The following is a 17,587-nucleotide window of genomic DNA, read 5'->3' as shown; positions in this document are numbered from 1 at the left end:
CAATGAGGTATGTAGCAATTTTTCTAGGATGAGTTCACGAACTTGTCAGAACTTGTACTTGGAGGTTGGCTTCAAACCACAGCAGAGCACTAGCCAATTAGCCCCAAAAGCAGCACACTCAAAGGGCAGTCTCCACAGGCACCAGAGCCCGCTGGGGCAATTTCCACTCTGTGGGGTAAGTGTCCTGCACAGCAGCACGTAAGCTGTGGATGTGGCCAAACCTCACAGCCAATCGACCTGAGGATTATTCCAATCTACTGCCATGCCAATAGCAACCAAGGCTCAACTATAACAGGAGGGCACACATAACCTACACAAGGGACATTCCTGGAGCACCAGAGCAGGTGACAAGGGAGACTGTGCCACTGGGCCAAACAGGACACTTAGTACAGAAGGCCACCCGGCCAAGAAAGAAAGACACAGCAGATCTACCTAATACATAGAAACAGAGAGGCATCCAAAATGAGGAAACAAAGAAATACATCCTAAATGAAACAAGAGGAAAAATCTCCAGAAAAAGAACCAAACAGAAGGGAGTCAAGCAACCTACCAGACACAGAGTTCAAAGCAATGGTTATAAGAATGCTCAAGGAACTTAGTGAGAACTTCAACAAAGATAGCAAGTATAAGAAAAGATATAAAAACCATAAAAAAGAACCAGTCAGAAGTGAAGAATAACTAAAACGAAGACTACACTAGAAGGAATCACCAGCAAACTAAATGAAGCAGAGGATCAAATCAGCAACTTGGAAGACAAGGTAGCACAAAACACCCAATCAGAACAACAAACAGTAAAAAGAATCAAAAAAAAAAAAAAAAAAGAGGCGAGTTTAAGAGACCTCTGGAACATCAAGCATAACATTAGCATCATAGGGGTACCAAGAGAAGAGAGAAGGCAACTAGTAACTTATAAGGGCGTTCCCATTAGTTAGGTGATTTCTCTACAGAAACTTTGCAGGCCAGAAGGGATTGGCACAAAATATTCAATACAATGAAAAGCAAGGACCTACAACCAAGATTATTCTACCCAGCAAGGCTATGATTTAGAATCAAAGGACATACAAACAGGTTCCCAGACAAGAAAAAGCTATAGGAATTCATCACCACCAAATCAGTATTACAAGAAATGTTACAGTGATTTAAGATTTTTAAAAAAAGATCAAAATTATGAATAAAATGGCAGTAGTTACATACCTATAAACAATCACTTTACATGTAAATGTATTAAATACTACACTCAGAAGACATAGGAGGGTAGAATGGATAAGAACAAGACCCTTAAATATGCTGCCTACAAGAGACTCACTTCAGATTATAAAACACATAAAGTAAAGTGGAAAAAATATTTCATGAAAATGGAAATGAAAAATAAAAAACAAAAACAAAAGCTGGGGTAGCAATACTTATACCAGACAAAATAGACTTTAAAACAAAGGCTATAACAAGAGACAAAGAAGGAACCGGTAATCCCTCTTCAGCGTATTTATCAGACGAAACCCAAATGCTACTTCGAACATATGTGCATTCTTAAGTTCACTGCAGCACTGTTTACAACAGCCAAATTGTGGAGGCAGCCTGGGTATCTGTCGATGGAAGAATGGGTAAAGAGGAGGTTGTACATATCTACAATGCAATATTGCTCAGCCATGGAACAGGATGGGTTCTTGCCATCTGCAGCCGTGTGGATGGACCTGGGGTATACTGTGCTGAGTGGGGTGTCAGACAGAGAAAGACAGATGCAAGGTGATTTTGATTATACGTGGAATCTAAAGAACAAAATAAAACAGAAACAAACTCAGATACAGAGAACATATTGATGGTTGCCAGATGAGAGGAGGTTTGGGGGTAAGTGAAAAAGGGGAAGGGATTAAGAAGTACATATTAGTTGTTACACAGTACTCATGAAAATGTGGAGTATAGCATAAGGAATACAGTCAATGATATTGTTATAATAACTATGTATGGTATCAGATGGGTACCAGATTTGTTGGGGTGATAGATGGGAGGGGGTTGAAAGACAGGGTGAAAACGGTGAAGGGAGTAAGAAGTACAAACTGATAGTTACAAAATAGTCATGGGAATGTAAAGCACAGGGAATATAGTGAATAGCATGGTAATAACTATATATAGTGCCAAGTGAGCACTAGTCAGGGGGATCATTTCTTAAATTACACAAATGTCTAACCACTATGCTGTACACCTGAAATTAATATAAAATAATATTAAATGTCAACTGTAATTGAAAATTTTAAAAATGGGGGAAATGTGAAGGGAAATAAGAGGTTCAAATTTCCAGGTATAAAACAAGTAAGTCATGGGGATGTAATGTACAGCATGGGGAATACAATCAATAATATTGTGATAGCGTGGTACAGTGTCAGATGGTTGCTGCACTTATGGTGATCACTTCTTTAGGTATATAAAGGTTGAATAACTATGGTGTACACCTGAAACTAATATAATATTGTATGTTACATATATTTTAATAAAAATCTTTAAAAAATAAATTGAAAAAAATGTACAAAACAAACCATGGGCATTATTTTTAAGATAAAATGTATCCAATTACACTGTTTAGTTCTTGACACATGAGGTAGAGAAGGATTTGTTTAAAAAACATTTATCACTGGGTAAAAAAATCCCAAACTAATAAGTGAACTGCTATTATTTACACATGACATTTATTAAGAAAAAAAACATCCTGAGGGACCAGGACCATCTTAACCTGCCAGCAAAATCAGCCAGTTGAATTATAATGTAATAGAAACAAAATTTTCTTTTCCCATAAAACCAAATCTACGAATGCTAGTAAACTTAATGCAAATATAAAGGCTGTCAGACCAATCTGCTATATAAATGCCTTCCAAATTTCCATTTAAGAGACAGGGATGAGGGATTTAGGGGAGACAATCTTTGAATCAACATTTTACCTTCAATTCTTTGCTTCACTGACTTTTGACAGTTTGGCAAATTGGGAGTCATCACATTTAAAGGAAATGCCAAAGCCTGACAAAAGCAATCTGAGCAAGATGGTATAAATTCCCAAAGTCTGTAATTTTCTGTAGTTCCCAGCATTCTATCTCAAAAAATTTATCAGATTTAAAACTTAAGCCATTTCCTTTAGATGGTATAATTTTAGCGAAAAGCATTGCCCAAATAATGGGATAACTGAGATAACACTAAAATCATATACCCTAACTTCAATCTTATGTCATTTTATTATTCTGGGTTATTTGGTGTGTGTGTAGGATGATATATGTAGAGATTAACTTTTGGTGGGGAGAACGTGAAAATTTTCCAATCTGATCCTACCTCACAGTTTCCTCTACATGTTCAGGAATCTCCCTCTTTGGAATTGGATATACTGGCCACCAGCAGGGTCTACTTAAAAATAGGTCTCCATCCCTCCTCCTCCCTCTGCCATAGTCTGAAAAATGTGCCACCTTACATAGTTTGGGGACTGATTAGATATTCATTCTCAGCCAAAGCTGACAACAAGTATACTTCACCTCTGATTGTTCCCAGATTTCAGCTTAGTACAAAGAGGAGTCATGGGCCCTTGACCGCCCGATTCTCTCTCCAACATTACTTCTGCAATTATTCTATTACAGAAGCTATTTTCCTTGAAACTATTAAGATTTACATACTTAAATACTCAAATGCTATGGATCAGGGCAAGACTTGAAGAAGTATTAATTGGAAAACAAAACCAAACCAAGAAACCTGAACAACTACATATTATCTTAGTTTTAAAGAAAAGGGCCAAATTCCCTAATTTTAAAACTCAAATTTGACTCGTTTAAAAGGAAAAAAATATAAACCAGAGATGTCATGAATTTCCTGAGTCCACAGAAATATTCAAATTGCTTGATATACTGTAGTTTATGTCAATCTTTGCTTAAACAAACTTTAAATTATCAGTGAGGAACAGAACTAGAAATAAAAGACAGAAGCATAAGCCTTTAATTATTTAAGAATAGGTAAAACCTCAATGAAGTCAGATTAGAGAACTCACAGAAATAACAAGAATTGGCTTTTTTTCAGAAAGTCCTAAAATAACACAATTTGGAATAACTTCTGCCTATCAACTTTGAGATTTTTTTTTAATGAGTTAATTATTCTTGTCTAGCTACGTGAAATTTTTCAGAGTAATTTTACTAGGAGGGAACTGGATATAATTTGGTGCCTTCCCATATGGCAGTGACATAGAAAAACAAATGTCAGGTGGGAAAGGGGAGAAAGAAGATAGAAAAAGTATATAGAGTGAATTACAACGGGTAAAAAAATGTTTCAGGAAAAAGTAAAGGTGAAGAATTTGAAACCATACAAAGAGAATCAAATTATATATATAACAATTTTATATCTTAAAAAATCAAACTGGAATATTATTTCACTTAGAATGTACGGCATGCAAAATGTTCTATAATGGTAAAAAAAGTACACCAATGTAAATTTTCCAGTAAATGACATTTCTAGATAAAAAATTACCATTACAACCCCTTCAATCAAATGTTTATTTTCTGTTTCCAGCATTACAATTTGCTGTAGTTTATAAACTTCAATCTAAGTAAGTATTTAGACACGGACCTCACACAGGTAGTTAGGTGCTCATCTTAAGCACTCACTTATTCAGCAAGAGATCACCTAGCCACACCCTTGCACGGACAATGCTCACGGCTACCTGAACAATTTAAAGTGCGTGAGTTGTTTTGATGAATGGAGACAGAACTCTGTTGTTTTGCACTAAACTTTCAATTACTGAATTGCATGTTTTTTCACCGTGATACCTTATGATCATTAGAAAGCTACTTACATACAGTTATAGTCATATATTATACTAAATGCCCATGTGTAACTGTAAGAAACTCATGTTACAGACACACTATTTATGATATTATACAAAATCATGGCCACAAGTTTCTGCATAAGAGATTTACTTCTCTTTCTCTTAGAGCAAGAAATATCCCACAGTTCAGATTTACATAAGTAGTGCCTCTTTAAAAATAAATTAAAAATAAAATGCTGTTCTGTCTGTAAATTATAAATATTTCTAGTCCACTTTACAGAATGTCAAAGTACTTATAAATGCATCATCTCCTAGAAAATACACATTATGGCACTGAAGCCAGTTAAAAAGCAAAAACAAAAAAACCAGTCATTACACTGGCCCATGGAACTATCTAGGGTTATTTTACCATTAGAAAAATTAAACCAAGTAAAGAAAAAAAGTGAAAGAGAGATAAGGAATTTTAGAAAATAGCAACTATGACCTAAAAGAGTGTACTGAAGTGCCTTCCTTCAATTCAGTAACTAGGCCAATTCTGGAATGAACATTTATGGGTAACCAGGTTAAGAGAGTATTCCTCTTAGTGCTCAGGGCAAAATTACAAGGTATGTAGAAATCATTTCCACATTCTATAAGGAAAGACAGACTTTAAAATGGAGTGACTATTTAAAAACCACAAACCAAGATTTAGCCAGCATGTTCAAGATTGGCAGGTTTTGATGGAGTGAAATCTTCAGTGGAAACAAAATTAAAAATCATAAATCTATGGATGTTGCTTATTTTACCAAAGTGAAGAAAGGAAACATCATTGCAAGGTACAATATACCCGGACAGGGTAAAATGAGAAAGTAGATCAATTTAAGTAACAAAAGTGGTCCCTACTAAAACATAAAAACATGATTTCCAAATTGCTTCAACTTGTAACACATCTCTTAAAAGTACAAAGTAGTTTTTTTCTGTGGACCATTGAATTGCCCTTTACATAAAATATTTCCTTCATCTTAAAAACGAAAAATGGCTTCTGAACGGCGCTGACTCCTTCAGTGTGGGAGAGTAGGCTCGACAAACTTGTTTCCAAGCTCCCTCCAGGGTGATTCATTCCATCAAATCTATAATATCTCCAAATCTACATGTCGAACTTCAGGATTTCGTTTCTGGAAGGAAAAAAACACCACCACATTACTCAGTGAAACAGAATCTTCTGTTTCCTTTTATTCCTTTTGATCACCAAAGCCAATGAAAACATTTGGTCAAAGTATTTCCTTGTAGCATACTAGCAAGAGAAATATTTGCATAAGGAAGAAAATAAGATCAATAGATAAAAAGATCAAACACACTATAAATGACACAGTAAGTAGTCTCATACCCCTGAGTTTTGTTATATGTTCATTAATACAACAATGGATTAAGAATCTAGTATGTGCCAACCGTTGCAAAGCACTGGACATATGCTTGTTTGTGGTGAAAAGAAAATCACTGCAAAACAATAACAATCAGAAAAAATACACTGGGTGGGCCGGTTGGCGCAGTGGTTAGAGCACAGTGCTCATAACACCAAAGCTGCCAGTTCAATTCCCACATGGTCCAGTGAGCTACACCCTCCACAACTAGATGGAAAAAACGACGACTTGACATGTAGCTGATGGGTCCGAAAAAACACAGTTACCCAATATTCCCCAATTAAAAAAAGAAAAAAGAAAGAAAAAGAAAAAATACACTGATATTCACTCATTTTAGTAACAATCCATTTAGTCTTGGGCCAGGCTTTGTGCTAGGAAGTGGAACTATGATTATTAAGTAAGACTCTGTTCCTGACCCTGAGGGCCTCAGTTTAACCAGGAACACAAGTGCAGCAACAACCATCTACAAGCTTAAGTACTCACCATATAGCTAATAATAACAGTTAACATTTAATGAGCACTTATTCTTCTGTCAAGTACTATGCTAAGTAAAAGGCTTCACGTGCATGTACTTTTCAATCTTTCATAATAACCCAATTATTTCCATTTTACATATGGGAAAACTGAAGTTTGAAGAAATAATCTAAACTGTCCAAAGTCACACAGCTAGTAAGTGATGGAGCCAGGATGGATTCCAGGCCTGGTTCCAGACCTCAAGCTCCTCACTATTACAATGTACTAAACAATAACTCTGGGAACAAAAATGTGCGATCTATTACTTATGCTCATGAGATCCAGAAGGACTTCACTGAGGACATAGCATCTAAGCAAGGTTTGAAGGCGCTGAGTTTCCCAGATAGGTGATGAAGAGGGTCTAGACAGATGAAAACAGCGTGACAAAGTCAGAGAGCCTGGAAAGTAAGTACTGACTGTATGGTATAGTTAGCACAGCAGCTATGAAAAGGGCAAGATGGTAATGAGGCTGGAAAGGGAGGCAGAAGCCAGGCTGTGAAAAATCTTAAATGCCAGCTTACAGAACTTCAATAACAACGAAGATATCTTTGTTACATGCCTGTCCTGTGCCAGGCACTGAAGTATACAACAGTTTACAGGAAACAAATAGTACCTGGTTCAATGAACTAATGTTTAGTAAGGTGAGGAGACAGAGGTAAATAAGCAGGCAATTACAATATTCTGCTACTATAGAGCAAAGTAAAGGTTCTGGCTTTCCCCCCACAGGTATATAAAGGAAGGACACCTAACTCAATTCTGGAGGAATTGAAAGTATAATAAAATGTAATATAATGATATTGTCAGAATAGAGGATAGAAGAGAGTATATAAAATAACAAAATCTACACCTATCAAAAACAAAATAATGCTGAAATCAAGAGGGGCAGTATTAAGACTTTAAGTAAAAATATGGCAGTAAATATAAAAGATGCGAAAAGTATTAAAAGTGGTTATCTTTGAGAAATAGAATTAAGAATTGAGGAGGGTGAGGCAAGTGACACTTATTTCTGTTATAAGCTTTTCAGTTCTGTTTGACTTCATAAACTTTGTATATTAGTTGACTAAAATTGTAGAAATCGCAAGGGAAAAAAGCTTCTCTAAGTGATTCTGATAACCAGTAAGGATCAATCGTTTCTAGCTTTAAAAATATCCGAGGAACATCTATATATTCCTCATATTAAAGGAATTCAGTCATAAAGACAAAACTTGGTATAATATTGGAGTTTAGCTCCAGTTAGAGCATTCTACTGAATATGCACTGGGATTTTTCTTATAACTTGTGTTGTTCAAGTGTAGCTGGGGATACTTTCTCCTGGATTCTAATGCAAGAATGGCCAGGGACCCCCAAACTTGGGGAGGAAGGCACACTTTTCTTTTCAATGTTTTCTTTATCTTAAAGTATATCTGAAACTCCTTAAGTTCAATATGGAATAAAAAAAGATTTCCTCAAAGAGAAATGAAACTGAATATTATTTTCCCACTCCATTCACTGTTACCCATTCCAGTATGACTTGAAAAATTTTAGTTTTCATGGAAAGTTTAAAGTTATTCTATCTAAAATCACTATATAACAAATGTGTGCTAATAACAATCTGATCTCAAGAAAAATAAACCAAAAAGTTAGTCTGCTTTTTTTTAAAAAAATAATTTTCAGAGAGAAAACAAATCAAATTCCTAAAATATAATAAATATGCCCAATACAAAGTAGATATATAAGTATGTTTGCTAAGTGAATGAATGAATTAAAAAAATAGGATTAATAGCCTTAAATTTTAATGTTTAGTGCCTAACAAGCTACTATGTACATAACAAACTGAAAAAATATTTGTTAAGTAGAATTGAACATCAATAATTGGTGTACAACTTGTAATTTTCATTCATTTATTCAACAAATACTTATTAATCTATTACGTCCCAGGCACTGCTCTATGCAAATTGGAACATTTTACATACCACAGATTTTATTCCAGTACTCATATTATGGAGAGATAAAAACCAAATTATGTAATTTATTTTGTAATGCTGCACTCTTGAGGTAAGAAAATGCTATGGGATTCAATTACAGAAGCAAAAGCTAAAGAGCAGTGTATTTAACTGGAACATTACTTATTAGGAATTTGCAAATGTTGTGACATCTTCCCACTGAATCAATTCCAATAGAATTATTTCCTCCCAAACACAAAAAAACTTCATGGAGGGAGAGAGAAGAGTCTATCCATAGACTGAAATATAGAGGTAGAACCAAAAAAAACCTTTTACGTTAACAGTTCAAAGAACTTCAAAATAATGTTTCTCACATTTGTAACATGGGACTTTATAAACAAGCTTCTATTATTTTTATCATCTTTACTAAAAATATCACTTATTCTAATTACTCAACACATTGCTATTCCAGTGCAGAATTTTATCACTGAGTGGGACGTTCCAAAGTAATTCAACAATTACTAAAATTTAAACTTCGAAGGCAACCATGCTTAGATACTAAAAGGGAGGGAATATGCCAGTGTACAATGTTTTGATTTTCAAAGAAAATCAGTTTATTTTCATGACAAGAAAGAAGAATTACATTCATGGATTCCCTTTGGTGTCCTAGAAGAACTTTCTTTGACTTAAGATTACTTATCCTCGTATACCTTAGTCAAAGATGTTTCCACCTGAAAACTTGGCATCCTGGTTTGAAAGACTTATATAAATCAAAAACACTTATGAGATAGTTCAAACTATTAATGATTAAATTGCTTCTAATTAAAACACAAAGCTAACAAAAACAATAAGCTTATCTGATTATGATAAGAGTACAGTTGAGAATGATCAATTTGGTATTTGTAAGGGTGAAATTCAGTAAATCAGTAACATGGGCTGAGCTAGCTGCAGTCTGACTCACCACATAGCTTGCTATCTAGCCACGTGGAATTAGACTCAGTTTGTTTGCAGTTTGATCCATCCTGATATTCATCTGTTTTCTCTTTGTTTCTCTCCTTACCTGCAGCAGCTATCAGACTGCTCTGGCAAACTCCTTTCTGCTACCATTTCTCTTACTCCTGTCTCAGCAGCTGTCCCTATCAGACTCTGGCCCGGCCCCCTCCCACCCCTACCCCCAGCACCAGTGTTTCTTTCCTTACTACCAGAGACAGCCGTCATCTTTGGACACTGTCATGGGCACTCCTCTCTGCCCTAACTTTAATAAAAACTTCCTTTACTCTCCCACTTTGCAGAGTCTGTGAATGCTTTCACCTTTTGCGAACAACCAGGGGTTAATTCCACGCCACAACAGTATTTATTCTTAAATCTGATTTCTGACTTATTGCTTCTATTAAAAAGTAAAACTAAAATATTTAGTTTAAAAGCTCATTATTTTCCTTGCTAGGGTGATAAGAACAGATAGAATGGAAAAGCAAAGTTTATTCATTCTTGTGTCACTCTGCACAAAAATAACCACCTCACATTTTATTTAGAAGAGTGGTTCTCAAAGTAGTATGCTCCAAGGATAATTGGGGTCCTGAGACCTTTTCAGGAGGACCCCAAGGTCAAAACTATGTTCATAATAACAAACACTAAGATATTATTTGCTTTTTTTAGTATGCTGAAATTTCCTCGGATGGCATAAAAGCAATGGTGGATCAAACTGCTGGCACCTTCACAAAATTCAAGGCAAGTGGCACCAAACTATACTGGTAGTCATTTTGTTCCTTTACTGCCACTCACAGTTAAAAAAACAAAAGAGGTAATTTCACTTTAAAATGCCCTTCTTAAAGTAGTAAAAAGTACTGGCTTATTAAACCTGAACCCCTGAGTACACTTTAAAAAATATTCTGTGACAAAATGGAAAGTATGTACAAGCCCTTTTGCTTCATACTGAAGTCTGATGTTGTCACAAGGAGAAAGACTGTGATTGCTTGAGTTACGAGCTGAATCAGATGCTTTTTTATCTAAACACCACTTTTACTTAAAAGAATAACCAAGAAACTACGGTTATTCAAATTTGGGAATTTGGCAGGCATCTGCTAAAAACTTAACAAAATGGGTCTGTTACTTCAAAGAAACTAACTAAAAATATTTGTTGCTAATGATAAAACTCAAGCTTTCAAGTGAAAATTAGAATGTTAGAAAACTCATACCCACCACTGTGCACCTGACAGCTTTTACTTAGAAATGTAACATTTGAAAGATGTGCATAAATTGTCAACCAATTATTTTCCAAATGAACAATTCATAATGTGAAAGAATTGTTGCATGGGTAAAAGACTGATTCCGATTGACCACCAGATTGTAATATTAATAGTGTAGAGAATTAATCAGACCCAAAGAGAGCTCTGGCCTTTGCCTGCTGGCTACTGGGAGATGATCTTTAGGCCCTTGGGACATCCTATCCTGCCTGATAATTATGTCTTTGCTTATGTTTGGCCACAGTCTCTGCTCTACCTCCAGGAGGGGCTGAAGATGAAAGGTCATCTCAGGCAGTCAAGCCCAATAAAAATCTCTGGACACCAAGGCTTAGTTGAGAGTCCCTGATGGGCAACACTCCTTGCAAACTGCCAAACATTGTTACCAGGAAAGAAATACTGTCCATGACTCCATGGGGAGAGGACACATGAAGCTCTGTGTCTGTAACTCTGACCTATGTACCTCTTTCTTTGGCTGGTTTTAATATGTATCTTCTCATTGTAATAAAATGTAACTGTGAGTTTAATAGCATTCAGTGAGTTCTATGAGTCCTAGTGAATTTCCTAACTTCAGGGTGCTCTTAGGAACCCCTCTAACTCTGCAATTGGTGTTAGAAAAGAGGGTGGTCTTGTGGACTGTGCCCCCTACACGAACAGTATATAAAAAGTTCATTGATATAGTTTCAGATTCCACATTACAACTAAACTTTAAGATGCTGTCAGGTTTTAGTGTAATATTTAAAGAGAATATCACAATTATCTGAAAAGGCTACCAGAACACTTAAAAAGTCTCCTCCCTTTCTTCATATTCAACCCAAACAATATATGGCAGCAAACTGAAAGCAGAACAGATATGGGAGTCCAGCTGTCTTAGATTTTTGCAAAAATACAAAACAATATCACTCTTCTCATTATTTTTCTCATTTTGGAAAACAGGTATTTTAGGTTAAATGTTATTTATACTAACATGAAATAGGTTTATTATGTTTTTAAATAATTATTTAAAAAATTTTTCAATTTTAATTTATGATTTGGTAAATATCAATAAATATAAATCAAATAAAAGCTGTTGGGATTCTCCAAAATTTTTAAGAATGTAAAGTGTCCTGAGACCAAAATTTTTGAGAGTTGCTCATCTACAAATTTCAAAATTAATGCCTGATAAAGCTTATGAATGATAATATTAACAAAATCATCTTATTTGAAATGATTCTATTAATCTGATCAGATATCTAGATTCTAAAAGAAAGGATAATAAAGCAGTGATAGAAATGTTTCCCCTCAATTTTTGTTCATGTTTCATTTTAATTTTAAGCAAAACTAAAGAATGGTCAACATCAACTGAAGAAAAGGCATTGCCTTCAATAAGCTATGTATATTAAGATCATTTACAAGTTTTATTCACTACAAACAAATAGAACTCCAATGTCAATAAATGACAACTGGAGAGCACTGAGACATTTTTTTAAAGGCAGTCTGATCAAGTAGTATTTCAGTAAAATAACCAATAGGTTGTAATGATCACCAACTGAACAGAAACAAACAGAAAATATAAAGTAATGTCAGATGGACTAAAAGCAAGATGTATGTATATGTTTAAGGTCACATGTTATTTTTTCCTAACTTTTGAAAAGTCTATAGTTTTCTTTTCACCTTTCTCTAGAAACTTTCTAAATGCTTCTTATTTAAAAACAAATAAAAAACATTTGATTATTTTAGAAACGAAGCAAGTAGTACAGAATAGTGACTAGAAGTTCGGAATTTGGAATTGAACACATAGGTTCAAATCCCAATTCCTTTATTTCTTTGAGCAAATTATCCAAATTCTCGACCCCAATCATTTTCTCGCCCACAGCTACTAATACATTATGGGGTTACTGAGAAAATAAGGATAGATGTGATACAATTAGGATAGTGTCTGACACAGAGTAAATACTCAAGAAATAGACATTATTATATTATTATTATTATGCATATATCTTACTTTCAGTTCCTTCTCAAGTCTATCTACTTCAGCTCCCAAAGTATCAATAATATTTTCTCCATGTTTAAGCATAAAGGTCTCTAGTTCTTCAGGACTTTTCACTTCTTGAATTTCCTATTAAAAAAATGATAGCAAGAAAACAAATACTTTTAAAAATCGTACCAGTAAGTTGATGATTTCTTGAAAAAAATTATAACACCATTAAATTTAATGAAAAATGAAAAACATTCAAGCTATTGGCAATGAACCACCTATTTCTGTAAAACTTAAATTCAAGAAAAAACTGAGTACAAGGCTACACTATGGCAACATTACAAATTAGTGGGAAGAGAATAGACTATTCAATAAGTAGTGTCAGGGCAATTATTTTTCTATAAGAAAAAAATTTATATTAAATCTCTACCTCAAACCATTAAACAAAACAAACAATTTTAAGTGTACTAAAAACCTAAGGGTAAAAAAAACATAAAACTTCTAGAAAAAAAAGTATTTTTATTATAATGGGATAAGCAAGCATTTCTCAAGCAAGATAATAAAATGCATAGAGAAAAAGATTACAAATCTGACGTTAAAATTACAAACCAGAAAAAGATATGTGCAGATCCACAACTGAGGAAGGATTAGTATCTACCATATTAAAAGTATTTACAAATCTGTCAGAATAACAGAAATTAAACAAAGAAGTAGAGGGAATTCCAATGGTCAATGAATTTCAATGTTTATTAACCTCACTACTACCAGGGAAATATAAATTAAAACAAGATACTATTTCACACCTATTATAATGACAAAAATTTTAAAACTCTGTCAACAGTCTAGTAAGAAATTACTCTGTCAACAGGCTGGTAATAGAAATTTGATATACTAATGATAAAAGGTAAATTGACTCACTTTGGAGAAAAATTTACAAATGTCTAGAGAAGTTGAAGATATGTTTATCCAATGTATCGTCTATTTTAAATCTTTCTATACATTACCCTAAAGAAATTCTTGTACATGTGAACAAGGAAACATGTATGAGAATGCCATTGTGGCAGGTTTCTAACAGTTTAACACAGGAAACAATATAAATGTCCACCAACTGGAGACTGGATAAATCAATTGAAGACATTCACAAGATGGAAAATTACATAGTAATTAAAGTAAATTAACTAAAGGTATATATATTAACACGGAAGAATCTCAAAAATATGCTGTTAAGGAAATTGCAGAGGCAATCATACAATGATACCATTCATCTAAATTTTTAAACATCCAAAATGTTGTTATATATTATGCTAAAAAATATATTGAGAAGTATAAAAACCTAAATAGAAATGACAGGTACTAAACTCAGGATGATTGTTAGTTTTAGGGACGGAGGGAAGAGAATAGGATCTAGAATGAGAAAACAAGGACTTCAACCGTTTTTGTAATGATTTCTTTAAGATCTTAAACAGATACAGTAAGATAAAATATTAGAATTTGACAAAGGCAAGTGATAACCTCTGTGCTGTTCATTATATTATCCTCTGTAAATTCTCGTTTAAACTAGTCTTAATAAAAAAGCACGATTCTGGAGACACAGAGATCTGCATTCATATGAGCCTCCATATCATGGCTCTGTAATTTTAGGCAAGTTATTTAATCTCTCTGTGTCTCAATCTGCCCATACATAAAAATGGAAATATTATTTCTTTACCTCACAGGGTAGAGTAAGTAAGATAACATATATAAAATGCCTGGCACATATAACAAGTACTTTAATAATAAGTTTGCACTTCTGTTGTCTCCTCCAACCCACTCTACAGTAAATAAAAGGGTCTCTGTCAAATTTTGTAACCCTAAGAAGTTGAAAGCTGAAGTGACTTTATGAGCTATAAAAGAAAAGTTTTATCTCATTTACCTAAAAAGTAATTTTCTTTACTGTTGGCTTTGTAAAAAAACAATAAATATATAAACTTACTTGTAGCATTTGGTCAAAATCTTGTTTTTCCAAATATGATCTTGTAACAACTCGTCCATCAAAATCTACTTCTGCCTTAAATCTTACTTTACCTAATCCCAAATCTGTGGCTTTAACATCATGAATTGCCCTGCAATCAATAACAATGCTTATAAATTTATGCATACACACACAACATACGTATAAATTTTAATAACACAAAGTCTAGAATTGTTTTTTCTATCAGTGATGAAAATGGACTAAGATGGCTTTCAGAGTGTTCACCATTAAGTACCAACTATTATTTTTCCAAACAAATGTCCATTTAGCTCTGTTTATATGCCTTAGAAAGGTGTAAACTTAATTATTTTCTGGTAATCTGTATACATGTGAATTACAAAGTTGGTAGATTTAAAAAATCAACTTTAAATTGCTTTTCTACAATATGGTCATTCAGATGGTCTTTCCATTATACCATTTTGCCTCCCAGAATGGAAAGCAGATGCTCAAGCGTAACTGTTTTTCATCCTCCTGCCCTAACCCTCCGGAATCAATCTTTCCTAAAAAACCGTTGAGAAATTAGTATCTTTCATGGTAATCACCATAACATCTTCTCTTTACAGGATATATAAGAGAAAAGGAAAACACTGAATCCTGGGGACATAGAGAGCTACTGGGAAAACAAGCCTAAATGAGACTCCAAGTACTCTTAAAATATTGACCCTAATTTCTGAGTGACCTTGAGCAAGTTACTAAATATTGAGTCTAAAACGCTTTGTCCATATAAATAAAAAAGCATATTTATCAACTATCTGGGATGGAAATAAGAATTAATGATTCAATATTTATAGTTACATATGCCCAAGTTGAAATAAAACTAATCCAGATCGGCAAGAGGCTATATAATTTATTGATTTTTTTTTTAAAAAAAGCATATTTACTTCAATCCTCATAAAATATTAATAAACTTTATTATTTAGCTAATACTTGAATAGCAGCTAGTGAAAATATTCTAATATACTTTTCCCTTATTTTCTTATATAGAACTAACTGCCGATAAAAAAACCTGATACGCAGTTTCTGTCATGGCTCTTATGATCCCTGCCTCCTGTGTTCAAAGTCCTTGTGCAATGCTCTCTCCTTGAATGTGGGCTAGACCTAGTGACTTGCTCTTTACCAACAGAACATGGAAAGTGATGAGATGCCATTGCCGAGATGACTAATCTATGATTTTTATCTTGTTCATCCTCAATTTCTATTGCCTTCTCAGCTTGCATACTCTGATTAAGCAAGCTGCCATGTTGGAGAGGCCCATGTGGCAAAAATTACTAAATCCTGTCAATAATGAAATGCGTAAGCTTAGAAGCAGAGCCATCCCCAGAAGATGACTGCAGTCCCACCTAAAATCTCAATGGCAGTCTGGGAGAAATCTTAAAATAGAGGATCCAGGTAAACCATGCCCGGATTCCTGACCCACTGTGAGGTAATAAATGTTGTTATAACTCATTGAGTTTTGGGGTAATTTGTCACATAGCAATAGATAACTAATACATTGTCTAAAAACTGTATGAACTTTCTGGATTATTACATTTATTTTTTCCAACAATTTAATACACCGATCTTCACTCTTCCAGAAAATTGAAAATTTGCCACAATCTTTCCATTTGCAGCTCCTTTTTTAGGCTTTAATTATAAACAATATATGCAAAATTATAAACATATACAGAGGGTGCCCAAAAAATGTATATAAATTTTAGGAAAGGAAATTGTATTAAAATTCTAATACTTAATATATACCAAAAACAAAAGATGAATACAAATGAGGTTTGACTTCTGTAATTACAAAAAGTGCTCAAAGTGGTTACAATCAGTATCCAGAAACTTTTGATTATGGCAAACTACTGCTTGAGCAACGTTGACCGAAGTGTCTACTTGTATACATTTTTTTGGCACCCCCGGTATGTACCTAAAACAGGACACCAAAATACATGAAGCAAAAACTAACAGAAATGAAAGGAGAAATAGGCAATTCAACAATACTAGCTGGACACTTCCAAAATCCTACTTTCAATCATGGATAGAATAATTAAACAAGAACATCAACAGGGAAATAGAAGGCTTGAACGCTATAAAGCAACTAAACCTAATAGACATCTATATTATACTCCATGCAACAAAAACAGAATACACATTATTCTCAAGTGCACAAGGAACATTATCCAAGATAGATCATGTGCTAGGTCATAAGACAAACTCCAGTAAATTTGAAAGGATAGAAATAATACAAAGTATAATTTCTGACCACACTGGAATAAAATAAGAAATCAGTAACAGAAAGACATTTGGGAAACTCCAAAAACATGGAAATTAAACAACACACTCCTAAAAAACCAATGGCTAAAGAAGAAATTAAAAGTGAGATTAGACACCTGAAACTAATAATAAAAAATACGTAAGATTAGAAATTTCTTTGAAATGAATGAAAATGAAGATATAACATACCAAAACTTACAGGATGCGACAAAAGTAGAGCTTAGAGGGAAATTTATTAACTATAAAAGGCTACATTAAGAAGAAAGGTACCAAATCAAAAACTTAGCCTACCATCCTAAGACACTGGAAAAAGCAAAGTAAACCTAAAACAAGCAGAAGGAAGGAAAACTGTACAGATAGAGCAGAAATTCATGAAATAAAGAATAGAAAAACAGAAAATGAATTCAACCAAAAGCTGGTTCTCTGAAATGATCAACAAAATTGATAAACCTTTAGCTAGACTGACCAAGAAAAACAAGAGAGAAGACTCGAATTACTAGAATCA

At 34.0% G+C, this 17,587-nt stretch overlaps 1 protein-coding gene across 2 annotated transcripts in view; it reads right to left on the bottom strand.

Annotated features, from left to right (window-relative positions):
• Positions 1-4,500: 4,500 nt before the first annotated feature.
• SLC30A9 (solute carrier family 30 member 9) overlaps positions 4,501-17,587 on the bottom strand; it is a 64,919-nt gene continuing 51,832 nt past the window's right edge. For both annotated transcript variants that reach the window (XM_019751918.2, XM_074324618.1), the window contains 3 exons: positions 14,791-14,920; positions 12,846-12,959; positions 4,501-5,940 (listed from right to left, as the gene is read on the bottom strand). In XM_019751918.2, coding sequence (XP_019607477.1) covers positions 5,896-5,940; positions 12,846-12,959; positions 14,791-14,920 — 289 coding nt within the window. In that variant the 3' untranslated portion in view covers positions 4,501-5,895. The remainder of the gene's footprint in view (positions 5,941-12,845; positions 12,960-14,790; positions 14,921-17,587) is intronic.

This window comes from Rhinolophus sinicus, linkage group LG02, assembly GCF_036562045.2.
Source record: "Rhinolophus sinicus isolate RSC01 linkage group LG02, ASM3656204v1, whole genome shotgun sequence".
In the NCBI taxonomy this organism is placed as follows: domain Eukaryota; kingdom Metazoa; phylum Chordata; class Mammalia; order Chiroptera; family Rhinolophidae; genus Rhinolophus; species Rhinolophus sinicus.
This window is presented reverse-complemented; position numbering and strand designations above follow the sequence as displayed.